Source organism: Bos taurus, chromosome 22 (assembly GCF_002263795.3).
Source record: "Bos taurus isolate L1 Dominette 01449 registration number 42190680 breed Hereford chromosome 22, ARS-UCD2.0, whole genome shotgun sequence".
NCBI classification, from domain to species: Eukaryota; Metazoa; Chordata; class Mammalia; order Artiodactyla; family Bovidae; genus Bos; species Bos taurus.
In genome coordinates, this window is record NC_037349.1 from 14615953 (window position 1) to 14628970 (window position 13018).

At 46.5% G+C, this 13018-nt stretch overlaps 1 protein-coding gene across 4 annotated transcripts; it reads right to left on the bottom strand.

Annotated features, from left to right (window-relative positions):
- Nucleotides 1-970: 970 nt before the first annotated feature.
- Nucleotides 971-12278, bottom strand: LYZL4 (lysozyme like 4). 4 transcript variants are annotated; one of them, XM_059879682.1, is made up of 5 exons: nt 12080-12272; nt 10955-11169; nt 10701-10850; nt 9974-10052; nt 971-1058 (listed from the first exon to the last, which is right to left on the bottom strand). In XM_059879682.1, exons 2-5 carry the CDS (start codon nt 11091-11093, stop codon nt 1049-1051), a joined length of 378 nt encoding a protein of 125 aa, XP_059735665.1. In that variant the 5' UTR covers nt 11094-11169; nt 12080-12272; the 3' UTR covers nt 971-1048.
- Nucleotides 12279-13018: the final 740 nt, after the last annotated feature.

A 13018-nucleotide genomic window follows, 5' to 3' on the forward strand; every position in this document is an offset into this window, starting at 1 on the left:
TACTGATGGCAGCTCCCCTTTCTACTTACCACAGTACCTCACCCATCTCTAATGCCTCCCTGTCCTAGATGCCAAGTAACAGGAGCCAGGTAGCAACACACTTTGCACTGTTTTTTCTTAGAGTAAGTTAGATTTTTCTAATCCCTTTACCCCCTCAATTGTTTTCTCACCTTCCCAGTCTTTGTAGGCATTTCAGGTTTTGACACTTAAAAAGCAACTTCTTTAGATGAATTCAATGGAATTTTTATTTGATACTCTCTCTTATCCATTTAAAAATTAAAATACAAATTTATCTTTAACTGTTCTTAAAAAGAAGAAAATCAGTTTCCCCAGTTCAGTTCTGGAAACCATCCTTGGGTTTTCTGTCCTCTCTCCTGCGGTCTTATCCTGCTGAATAACACAAAGACACCAACTCATGCTCTAACCAGCCTTTTTAACGTTGTGAATCTCACATTTGTTACTGTGACCTCAGACAACTTCCTCCACTTCCCTAGCCTCTGCTTCCTTATCTGGAAAAGGACTTCAGGTCACTTAACCTGGGCAGTTTGCCAAAAGCCAAGCGAAATGTTCACTTTGCCCAAAATACTAAGAGCCGGCCTGCCAAATAAGTGATTCACCAAATCACTCGATTCTTTGAAGGATCCTGTTTTTGTTGATCAACTCTCATCTGGTCCCCATAACAGGATTTTATGGGATATTTAGCTCTTGTCTTCCAGGCTCTCTGCTGCTGCAACTGGAGATTGAAGCACCAAGCGGGGGAGGGGATTAAAGGAGAGAAAGAGGAGTAAAGAGAGGCAGGCTGGGGTGAGGGCTGGGGGATATATAAGGAGAATACGTTCACGAGACTGTGCTCTTTATTATGAAGACTCTCATAAATACGTTACCCGTATGAATAAGAAAGCATGAATGAAGAATATGCTCATAAGAAGTCTCCTTATTAAAGAATATATTACTCTCCCTTCCCTCCATCTTCCCTCTCTCCACCCTTAGGCTCCGACAGCAGCAGCAGCAGCAGGAAATGGGAGCAAGGACGCGCTGAATGCTCCTTTTAAATGCTGCTATAAAGACAAAATGAAAACTTCAATTAAAACGAAATGATTAAACAAAACAAGCGAATTTATCAAAGTTGCCATTCAGCCTATTGGGAAATATACTGGGACTTTCCTCATAGGAACACTGGGAAATTAAATGAGGTGATGATTCTGAGGTCCATAGCACAGCCCCTCTGTACACGGGGACTGTTGTCACGCTACTCAGGATGGTGCCACTGCCCAGCCTGCCACCAAATTTCTAACTTGAGTCAACCTTAACTCCTCCCTCCTGCCCACTCTCAAGGCCCATCCAAACCAAATTCTATCTGCAGATGACTAAAAGAGACCCCCTAGGAACCTCCCTGGTGGTCCAGTGGTTTAGACTCCAGGCTTCCACTGCAGTGGGGCATGCATTTCAATCCCTGGTCAGGGAACTAAGATCCCACACGCCTCAGCAAGTGTTAGTCGCTCAGTTGTGTCCGACTCTTTGCAACCCCATGAGCTGAAGCCCACAAAGCTCCTGTGTCCATGGGATTTTCCAGGTAAGGATACTGGAGTGTGTTGCCTTTTTCTTCTCCAGGGGATCTTCCCCACCCAGAGATCGAACCCAAGTCTCCTGCACTGCAGGCAGATTCTTTACCAACTGAGTTACGCTATGAGGAAGCCCACATGCCTCATAGTGCAGTTGGAAAAAAAAAAAAAGACACCCAAGAGTGTGGAAAGGAAGGAATTAAGCATGTCCTGAGAGTTACACCAGAAAATCAGCTCGAGACCCAGTAAACAGAAGTGCAGAGGCCTCAGGCCCACAGTGGAGTCACCCCTTTGTGGGGAGAATGGGTCCCTCGGTGAAGGTTGATAGACCAGGGAAGCCTGAAGGAGAGGCAGAAGTTGCATGTTTGTGGGGCCTGCCCAACCTCTGCCCAAGAAAGAGCCTGGAACGATTAATATCTCGCTTTCTGAGTTCATGTTCACCAAGGCACCAGTGAATAACCTGGCTTCCTGAGGAGCAATGCCTCCAGAGACAGAATGTTCTCCCCTCACTGCTATCAACCTCTAGGCTGCTTGAAATTAGTAAATTTCATTCTGGTTTGTTCTCAGCTCCCTCACTGGTCATGTTTATTCAAGCAATAATAACTTCTGGGATGTAAAAGATGGAATTTCTGAGCTTATGTGGCTGATGATCAGAACCAGATGAATGACTCATTCTCAGGGGTCAGTGTCCCCTGGTGGGAGACTCTCTGGGCAGGACAGGGACTCCACTGTGGGTCCACTGTGATTGAGGGCTCTTCCTACTGGCAGCCCCCTCTGCCTCAGCAAGACATCAGGTCTGGGGCAGGAGGTAGGACTCAGTTTTGCTGCAAAACAGAATCACGTTTGGAGTTCCCCTGCAAGGCACCAGCAAATTTTGCTCTTGATCAGGACTTATGGCCCTTCCTGATAGTGTTGGAGAGGAAGGGGAAAGTTCTTCCCCCTATTAGCCTTAAAATCTAATTGAGGAAAATTCTGTTGCCTAGACAATGGCATATTAAAGTGTTTAGCAAAAGCAAGAATTTATAAGAAATTCTCTCTGACCTATAAGAACTAGGGAACTTAATAAATCTTCCAGAATTTTTTGCCACAATTACGATATATCATGCTCAGAAATTGCATTAGTATGGAGATGAGATGGGCAGAGGACTGTGGGCTCCTGGAACAGTAGGACAACACTCCAGAGCCTTCTGGCCTCTTGAGGTAATGAGTATATCTCTTGAGTAGCCACCCAAGAGAAGGAAACAAGGAAGGGAGATGAGGTACGTATTGTGCATATTGATGACCTACTTTGTGCAGACACAGAGCTGGGAACCTTGACTATATAATAGCATCTCTTTGAACCTTCACTGCTATAAACCATCTGCTGTTTTGTTTCTTGGTTTTGGTTTTTGGAGTTTTTTTTTTTTTTTAATTCTCCATTGGATTAAGTTTCTTAGGATGGCATATGAGACAAGCCTATTCTGGCTATCTTAAAAAAGCAGTACATACTATATAAATGCTTCCCCAATGTGGTAAAGAATCTGCCTGCAATACAGGAGACACAAAAGACTGATTCGATCCCTGGGTCAGGAAGAGCCCCTGGAGGAGGAAATGGCAACCCATTCCAGTATTCTTGCCTGAAAAACCCTGTGGATAGAGGAGCCTGGTGGGCTACAGACCAAAGGGTCATGAAGAGTTGAACACAACTGAGTGACAGAGTACTCACTGTGTAAGTACTTCTGGATCCCACAGAGTAAAAAGGAACAGCCAACCAAAGGCTGGAGACAGGTAGGAGCCAGGGGCAGGTATGTGGACTCAGCAGTAGGTTTGCTGATGACCTCTTTAGTGAACTGACTTGTCCATGACTCAGCAACCCAAGGTCCAGCCCCTCAGTTCAAGGACAGAGAATATGATGGACGTTATCAAAATTGGATTCTCCCCTATATCTCTCAGGGATGGTGAAGAGGGTGAGGACATGTGGTGTAGACAAAACCTATGAAGGCTCATCCACGCCAGATTTGTGAGCTGTTGTTCCCGGAGATGCAGTAGTGGCAAGGTCTCCCAACACCAACTCCTGGCGTGGTGCTCTCAAAGCCACTGACAATGAGCAGTCATCTCTTTCACAGTAATGTCTATTTTGCTCTTTATATTATGAGCTTATAGAGTGATATAAAAATTAATAATCAAAAGAAACAAAGTGGACTTCCCTGATGGCACAGTGGATAAGAATTTGCCTGCCAATTCAGGCGACATGGGTTCAATCCCTGGTCTGGGACGAACCCACATATCACAGAACAACTAAGCCCATGCACCACAACTTTTGAACCTGTGTGCCTAGAGCCTGTGTTCTGCAACAAGAGAAGCCACTGCAATGAGAAGTCCGCACACCACGACTAGAGAGTAGCCCCCACTCGCTGCAGTTAGAGAAAGTCTGCACAAAGCAACAAAGACACACGAAGACAATTCTGTAAAACAATTATCCTTCATTTAAAAATAAACAAAGACTCAGCACAACCAAAAATAAACACATAAATAGAAGAAACAAAGTACATTAGAATTTTTTGCTACAATAAGTACTTAACAAATTAACCAAATAAAATCAGACCTCTGAGGATTTGTACAATCCTTTTTGTCTCTTTTCTTTATATTAACTTTTATTGGAGTATAGTTGCTTTACAATGTTGTGTTAGTTTCCACTGTACAGCAAAGTGAATCAGTTATCTGTATACATATATCCCATCTTTTTTGGGTTTCCTTCCCATGTGGGTCACCACAGAGCATTGAGTAGAGTTCCCTATGCTATATAGTAGGTCCTCATTAGTTATCTGCTTTATACATAACAGTGTACCTATGTCAGTCCCAATCTCCCAACTCGTCCCACCCTCCCACTTCCCCCTTGTTGTAGTAAATAAATCTCCCACGGAGGCATCATGAGCAACACCCCTGCTTCTCTGTTATTCCTGAAGTTGGAGGAGCTGGGGGCCTGGGAGATACCTGTACCAATAGGGTTTCAGATGCAGGTTTGGCTTCTCCACTGAGCTACATTTGCAGACATTTAGAAGGCAGAATGGAGGTAATAGACATTCCCCATCTCATAGAAACTGGTGCGCATCAATATTTCCCAGGCCAGAAAGGGCATGGCCCAGGAATCAGCATTTTAACAGCCAGTGCAGGTGATTTTCATGGTGACACAAGTGTGGAAACATTACAAGTCACCACACTGCCTTCTTTACTGATTTTTCTGTAGTTGAGAAAGTTACTTCATCTCCTGGGGCCTCAATTTCAAGCCTCTGAGCACTCTGACAGTGACCCATTGTTTTGTGCCAGTTGCCTAAAGCTTCTTCAATACCAAGTCTTTCATTCAAAAACTGGAGACTTGATTTTCCAGCTAATTAATGGGATGGAAAATGAACACTGATACAGTACCAGAGTTTGGAGGGGCTGTGTGAGGAAGTGATAGGTTTTGAGAGGATACCCATTACATCCCCATCATCTACCAGGCTGGAGTAAAGTCAAGTTTTTTAGCCCCTCCAAACCCCAATTTCCCCACCTGTGATATAGTTATGATTCATATTTGCCTTGTATGGTTTTGCAAATTCTGAAAATATTGCATGTAAAGGCCTCAGTATATTATTTTATAAAACTGGAGTTCATATGGTAGCTGCTAGTGATAGAAGTAACAGTAACAGGGGTCTTTTTGTTTGTTTGTTTGGTTAATATTTATTTTTACTTACTTATTTGGCCATGCTGGGTCTTAGTTGCAGCAGAATCTAGTTCCCTGATCAGGAATGGAACCCAGGCCCCCTTACATTGGAAGTGCAGAGTCTTTGCCACTGACCACATCAGGGAGACCCCAGGAGTCATTGTTCACAAGATTTTTAAAATCTAGCTTTGATCATTCTGTAAATCAGACAGGGAGGGCGGCTTCCCTGGTGGCTCAGTGGTGCAGAATCCACCTGCCAATGCAGGAAATATGAGTCCAATCCCTGGTCTGGAAAGATCCCACACGCCACAGAGCAGCTAAGCCTGTGTACCACAACTATTGAGCCTGTACTCTAGGACCTGGGAGCCACAGCTTCTGAAGCCCCCATGCCCTACAGCCTGTGCTCAGCCTGTGCTCCACAAGAGAAGCCACGGCTATGAGAAGCCTGTGCACTGCAATGAAGAGTAGCCCTGGCTCACCACAACTAGAGAAAAACCTGTGCAGCAATGAAGACCCAGCACAACCATAAATAAATGAATAAACCAGACAGCGAGATCTTGCCCCAGGATGAGAGCTCATTGTAATGCTTGTTACCAGTGGCTTTGAGAGCCTCACACCAGGAGACAGCATTGGGAAACCCTAGAGAAGGCAGTCTGATCGATACACTAACATTTGCTTTGTCCTCAAGCCTCACGCCCATGTTGACACAAGTGGCCATTAGAGGATGATGACGAGCCATGGCAAAAGTAATGGGCTGGAAGGAGGCGGCAGCCCAATGGATGTGGCTCTTGAGGAGATAGTTTTAATCAATTGTAGGTGGTCATTAATGTCTGGGTTAAAGTTGGGTTGAAATCAGGTGCATTATCGCATGCAGCCCCACCCTTGGAGACGGTGTGTGTCCCCAGCTCAATGAGGAGCTCTCACGGTCTCCAAAGCTTCTCAGTGACCTCAACAGCAAGGGAGGCTGCCAGCAGGAATTTCACTGTATGATTCGTGCTGTGTGGGCAGGAACTGTCAAACACCCTTTTCCCTGGACGTGGGGGAAGCCATACAAAACCAACTGATTAAGCTGATCAGTCAAAGCTGAGATTAAGGAGAAGTTCTGCCTCTGAAATTCTCACTTGCAGCTCTTTCTTCGGCTTTTTGAAAGAGATCAGGATGCAAACAAAACGAAGGGCTGACTTGCTCTCAGTGTTGCCTGACTTTCAGGTGGCCATGATTCAGTCACATCATTTTGTTTTGTTCTTGTATAGATCGAACGGAGTAACAAGAGCAGGTATAAACAGTCGTGTGTAAACTACATTATAGTTTGTCCACTAAGTGGAGATCATGCAGTTGTTAAAAACGGTGCTGGGATCCCCGTCTAAATCATGGAAATATTGTAGTTGTTCAGTCACTCAGTCGTGTCCAACTCTTTACTACTCCATGAACTGCAGCATGCCAGGCTTCCCTGTCCTTCACCAGCTCCTGGAGTTTGCTCAAACTCATGTTCGTTGAGTTGGTGATGCCATCCAACTATCTCATCCTCTGTCATTCCCTTATCCTCCTGCCTTCAATTTTGGAAATGTTAGACCACAAATATGAAGTGAAAAAAAGCAAGACAGTAGAAGTTCAAGCTTATATGGAAAAAAATATGACCACATCCACCCCGAAGTAGGAAAGGGCATATGAACAGACTAACACTAACCATCCTTATTGCACGGTACCCTCAACTGTGTCTACATAACAGTAATGAAAACTTCTGCTTCCAGTGGGGGGATGGTGAGCATTTTTAATTTCCTTCTTTATGACTCTGTACTCTCCAAGTTTTACCTATTAAATGTATGTTGTTTAATTTTAAAAGTGCAAGAAGGGACTTCCCTGTGGCTAAGACTCCACACTCCCCATACAGGGGGCCAAATTCGATCCCCAGTCAGGAAACTAAGATCCCGCATGTCACAGGGTGTGGTCAAAATAAATAAAACTAGTTTTAAATTAAAAAATTGTACCATCATCTCCCTACTTGGGAAGCAGCAGTTAGTGTTTGTGGGGGGGGGGGGCAGTCCTTCACCTGAGATTAAGGAATAAGGAACAATAAGGAAGCATGCTAATGGTGAATAATGATGTCCACCATAACAATCACAGTACAATAAGACAAGCAGAGCCCTTTGGGCCAGGTTGAATAACTAGCAGTTTATTCTGCATCCTGCATCCCCAAACGAAGCAAACTTTTGCCGTCTTCCCTCTGGAGCATCCAGCAGTGGGATAATCAACAGGATAAGTAAAGGCAGTGAAGCAGGAAAGCATCTCCACTAGGAAGATGCCAGCGGCAAGTATGGCGAGGGCTTTCCCAGCAACTACAGCTTGCATCCGTCCAGCCACCGTGCCAGAGTGTCAGAGTGCTGGCAGTTGAGAGTCCAAGAGGGCCTACAGGGAGGAAGACCGGGGAGAGTGAACCAGAGGGGGCTCCCTATATTGCAGCTCAGCCCCCGCCTGCCCATTTACACCCCTTGCCTGATGCCTGGAGCATTTGAGTGGGCACAGTTCTGAAGGCTTTTGTGCATCCCAAGTACATCTCTCTCCATGGTTCCTCCAACTCTCGCAGGCGTGAGCACGAGTGCTCCCTCCATCCGCTATGCAACACCCCCTTTCTCATAAACCCCACACTGTGGGATGGGGAGGCTGAGCTGTGAACTGTGAAATCCTTCTCCAGTCCTGCAAGGCATTTTTAACTTCCCTGAAGGGAGCATCGGAGAAGTTCTGTAACATATGTGGTGAGTACTTGGCAGATTCTAGTTCTGAAATGAGAACTCCTGTCCCCGAGCCAGGGCCACCTTTCCATGCACCTGTCTCACCCTTCACCTTCCAAAATTCCTTCCAGCTCCTCAACCTTCAACCCTAAGTCAGCTGGACTGAGTTTCTCTACCCTTTTCCCCAGGTGTCTGTAAACATGACCCTGCCTATTTCCAGCCCCTTGGCCAGCTTCCAGACCCCACGTCCTCCTCTCTTATCCCAGAAGCTGTTGGAGTCACCAGGCCAGCTGCAGACCATTAGACATCCTGTTAGTTCATCTCATCCCTTGGTCGGGTATGAGGTTCCATGGTAGGTTGTCCCACAGTTGGAACAGGGACTGGGGTCCCCTGGCCCCTTGTGGCTGCAAAGAGCAGGGAGAGCATGCAGAGACATATTTGCAGAAATCACAGCACCCTCCTTAGCCCTGAGCAGGCATTGCAGATGGGACTCCTGAGGACGATGAGGAGGAAGGAGGGGTGGCCTGGGTCTTCTCCCATCCTGTCCACACCAGCTTCACAGAGCAGCCTGATCTGAGCTTTGGAAAAGCCACCGCAGCTTATTAACTTAACAAGAGCTCACTCCACTGGGAATTCTGAGGACGTGAGAAGCCTTGATCAGCCTGGCCCAACACGTTTCTACTTAGTGCCACACAACAAAGATGATTTTATCTCATTAGTGCTTACCCTAGGGGGCCAGCCAAGCTTCCAAATTAACTGGAAAGTCAAGACTATGTATGAAAGATATTTCAAACACTCAGAAGACAGTTAACATTAACAAGAGGATTCCCTCTTTAAAATGCAATCTATTAGTGAGAAAACGGGTTAAGGCATAAGTGATGTCAAGACTACTGACTAGCATTTGAAAAATACGAATCTGGATTCCCTATCTCACTTTTCATATCAACGTAAGTTTCAAGAAGGACCAACACTTAAGTATTTTTTAAAAATGACAATTCTATTTTATGATTTATTTAACAAAAACTTAATATAGGTTATTTTGCTCCGGGCACTGTTCCAGCAGAGAGAAAAACATGGTTTGATTTCTTTACAATCTTTCATCTTAATCTTGGCTCCATCTTGGTTGCTACACATCTAACTAGGAAATGTATGAGACATGTAAAAGCAACACTGCCCTATAAACCCTGTAGGTGGGGACTCAGTTTCATTTGCTCAGGTATAACCTACATGCCTGGCTTAGTGCCTTGTATGGGATGCTGCTGCTGCTGCTAAGTCGCTTCAGTCGTGTCCGACTCTGTGCAACCCCATAGACGGCAGCCCACCAGGCTTCCCCGTCCCTGGGATTCTCCAGGCAAGAACACTGGAGTGGGTTGCCATTTCCTTCTCCAATGCAGGAAAGTGAAAAGTGAAAGTGAAGTCGCTCAGTCGTGTCCCACTCTTAGCGACCCCATGGACTGCAGGCTACCAGCTCCTCCGTTCATGGGATTCTCCAGGCAAGAGTACTGGAGTGAGGTGCTATCGCCTTCTCCCTGCATAGGATGCTGCTGCTGCTAAGTCACTTCAGTCGTGTCCGACTCTGTGCGACCCCATAGACGGCAGCCCACCAGGCTCCTCTGTCCCTAGAATTCTCCAGGCAAGAATACTGGAGTGGGTTGCCATTTCCTTCTCCATGTGTTCTCTAGGACATAAGCAATATGATGGGTTTCCCTGGTGGCTCGGTGGTAAAGAATCTGCCTGCAATGCAGGAGACCACCTGCACTGCTGGATATGTGGGTTTGATACCTGGGTTGGGAAGATTCCCCTGAAGAAGGAAATGGCAACCCACTCCAGTATTCTCACATGGGAAATCCCATGGACAGAGGAGCCTAGTGAGCTACGGTCTATGGGGCCACAAAGATTTGGACACAACTTAGCGACTAAACCACCACCACCACCCATCTAAAGTCACAAATTAATGGGACTTGATGTGTGGGTGAAAGTCAGGAACACAGGCTACTTACCATGCTCCCATCCCTCTTTTTCCTTTTACAATTGTCTTGGCACATTCGATTGTCTTCTTTAAATCTGGATTCAGTAAAGCTGTGAAGAAAATGAAGTGGAATGATACCACGTCACCATTCGGCAGCTAAGTCAGAGTGATGTCAAGGGAGCTACCAGGAGTTCACGTTAGAGAGGGGTTTTTTCCTTTTTTTACATTTTATCTAGTAGGAGGGTTTTTTCAGGGTATTTATTCTACCATATTTTCATCACAACACCCCGTACCACCTCTACTACAGACAGTTGCATGTTTCTCCCATTGGATTCTGGAGATAAACACACATCATCTTCTTGTGAGGTATACATTACAGGCCTGTCTTCTCCCAGTGATCACTTCCGCCTGTCAAAGTGGCAGCCTCTGCTCCCCCTGAGGAAGAGTGTCAGTCATACTAGCTGCCTGGTCTCACCCCTCATGCTCCTCCCTGCCTCCTCCTCTGCCCATCTGGACATGAGTCTCCCTTGCTGCATCCCAGGCCACCAAGCCCACAGCTTTCTCTCCCTGTGGACTCTGGGCAGTGCGGCATAGCCTCCTGCGACCCCACTCTGGATCTGGTTCAGCCCAGCCTTCACCAGGCCCTCCTCCTTTCAGCTCCAAACTTGTAAACTCTGGTCACTGGGAAAGCAGCCCTCTGAGCTCAACGTGGCTGCCCTCCACCCTCCACAGCCCCCAGCATGGAAGGAGGGACCTACCAGAGCAAGACATATGGCAGCGGTTCCTGCCGTGGTCACACCAGTCATGGTTGCGGATCTGAAAGAGGCCGTAGCCAATGAAGTCACTGCGCGAGTTTTCATAGACAGCCATAGGGTTGAACTTGCTCTCAAAATAAGCCAGGCACACCCCTAAGATGGAACAGACAGGGTGTGGCTCAGAGGAGCACTGGGGAAGCCTGGAAAGGAGCTAGTGGTTAAAGAGGTGAGGAGGAGGCTTGAGAGGGGCCACTCACAGTTTTCAAGGCTGTAGCCCTCAAAATCACTCAGGCCTCCTTCATGGAGCTTCTTAGCCACCACGCAGCGCCCCAGAACTGCAGTGTCACTTGGAACCACCAGGTACCCAATGAGAGACAGCACCACAGACGCCTTCATCTTCCCAAGCTCAGGGTGCTGGCTGCTAGGTGAGAGGATGGAGTCACAAATAATCCCCACTGAGACCGCAGGGACCCTGGCAGAAGAGAAGGGTGCTGTGGGTCTGGGGGTATACAACTCAGTATGTTCAGAAAAGGGAGAGGCCTTCCTGACTTAACCATAATACTTAGTTCATCAGAGTCCCGCCATGACTAGCACAATGGCCACTGTCATATTGGATTATTCCACGACTGCTTTTTATCCTGGAATACAAATTCTGAGCTGTGGCCTTAACCTTTATCCTGTCTTGACCCCAGATTTTCTACAAACAAAACTCCAGGGACCTTGTCTCTTGTCCTCACAGGGAGACCTGGTCCAGTCCAGACATGCCACTGATTCACTGGAAATGGCAGAGAAGTCCCTTAGCCTCAGAGAGCCTCTCCTTTCACACCTCTTTCCCCCTCGTTCACCTTCACACCGTCACATTCACCTTGCACGTTTCCTTTCTCTGTACATGCCCATCTCATCTCTACCACAGGTCCTTCATCTGCTCTTCACCCAACCACCACAGAGCCTGCCCTTTCCTGTTCACAGTCTCAGCTCAAACAAGCTCACCAACTCAAATAGGATCACCTGCCCACTGCCCTATCACAGAAAATAGCTTTCGTTTTCTTCGTAATATATGTAAATTTCAGAAAGGTCCTTGTTCATTTATTCATTCATTTGTCTACCTCCCCTGTCAGAGTATAAGCGGCAGGCATGCAGAAACTTGGCCTGTCTTGTTCTCTGCTTTATCCTCAGAACTCAGAACAGACCTTGGGACACAGTAGGTCCACAGTGAATCTTTGATGAGTGAGTGAATGAATGAATGAATGAATGAATAAAAACCTCCTCTTCCCAACAGAACTGTCATCGGATGAGCAGTAAGTGAATTTGCTGATAAGCATCTCCTGCAGCCAGGGATCAATCTGCCTGTCCCAGTTCCTGCCCAAGATAACCTCACTCACCCTTCTTCCGAGGCCCTTGGTGCCTCCTCAGAGGAAGGGGAGAGCAGCCACTGTGGCAGCCTTTCCCTTATTGCAGGAGAGTTGCTCTATCTACACTCTGTTCTCTGGACTTTTCACTGCCTTGATAATCCATTTGCCTTCACTCAAAAGCTTCCAAACCGTAAGTCCTTCTTCCTGACCTGCTTTTCTAGAATCTTTTCTATGACATCAGTTGCTATGCACCAGAATATTCCGACACAGGGATCAGTTGGTCACCAACGCATTTGTATTAGTTTTCTATTGCTGCTATAACAAGTTATCTTCAGCTTAGCAGCTTAAATAACACAAGTGTATTATCTCGAAGTTCTATAGGTCAGAAGTCTAACAGGGCTCACCAGGCTGAAAGCAAAGTGTTGGCAATATTGTTCTCCTTCCTAGGGGACCTAAAGGGGATCCATTCCCTTGCTCATCTGGGTGGCTGGCAGACTACAGTCCTTGTAGCCGTAGCACTGAGATCTCTGTTTCCTTGCTGGCTATCAGCTGAGGGTCATTTCCAGCTGCTAGGGGCCATCTGCCTTTCTAGGCTCTACCTCTTTCTTCTATCTTCAAAGATGGCAAGGGTGGTTGAAAACCCTCTTTCACGTTGAATCTCACTTGTCTCCCCTTCCACTGTTGTATCTCATGGACTCACTTTCTGCTTCCTCTCCCACTTTTTTTTTTTTTTTTTTTTGAGGCTTTACAATGCTGTGATGGTCTCTGCTGTACATCAACATGAATTAGTCATAATTATTTATATATATCCCCTCCCTCTTGAGACCCCCCACCCCAATTCCACCCCTCTAGGCCATCACAGAGTACCAGGCCGGGCTCCCTGTGTTGTACAGCAGCTTCCCACTAGCTATCCATTCTACAAGTGCTAGTGTGTGTAGATACACTTTTAAGGGCTTCGTAGGTGGCGCA

Excerpts from the sequence above, each read along its gene's own strand:
- LYZL4 (XM_059879681.1), bottom strand. The coding sequence starts at position 11,093 with ATGAAGGCGTCTGTGGTGCTGTCTCTCATTGGGTACCTGGTGGTTCCA. Across the intron at positions 10,053-10,700 it reads CTGCCATATGTCTTGCTCTG|CTTTACTGAATCCAGATTTA; the intron begins GTAGGTCCCTCC and ends TTTTCTTCACAG. Across the intron at positions 7,651-9,973 it reads AAAAGAGGGATGGGAGCATG|GCCCTCTTGGACTCTCAACT; the intron begins GTAAGTAGCCTG and ends TCCTCCCTGTAG.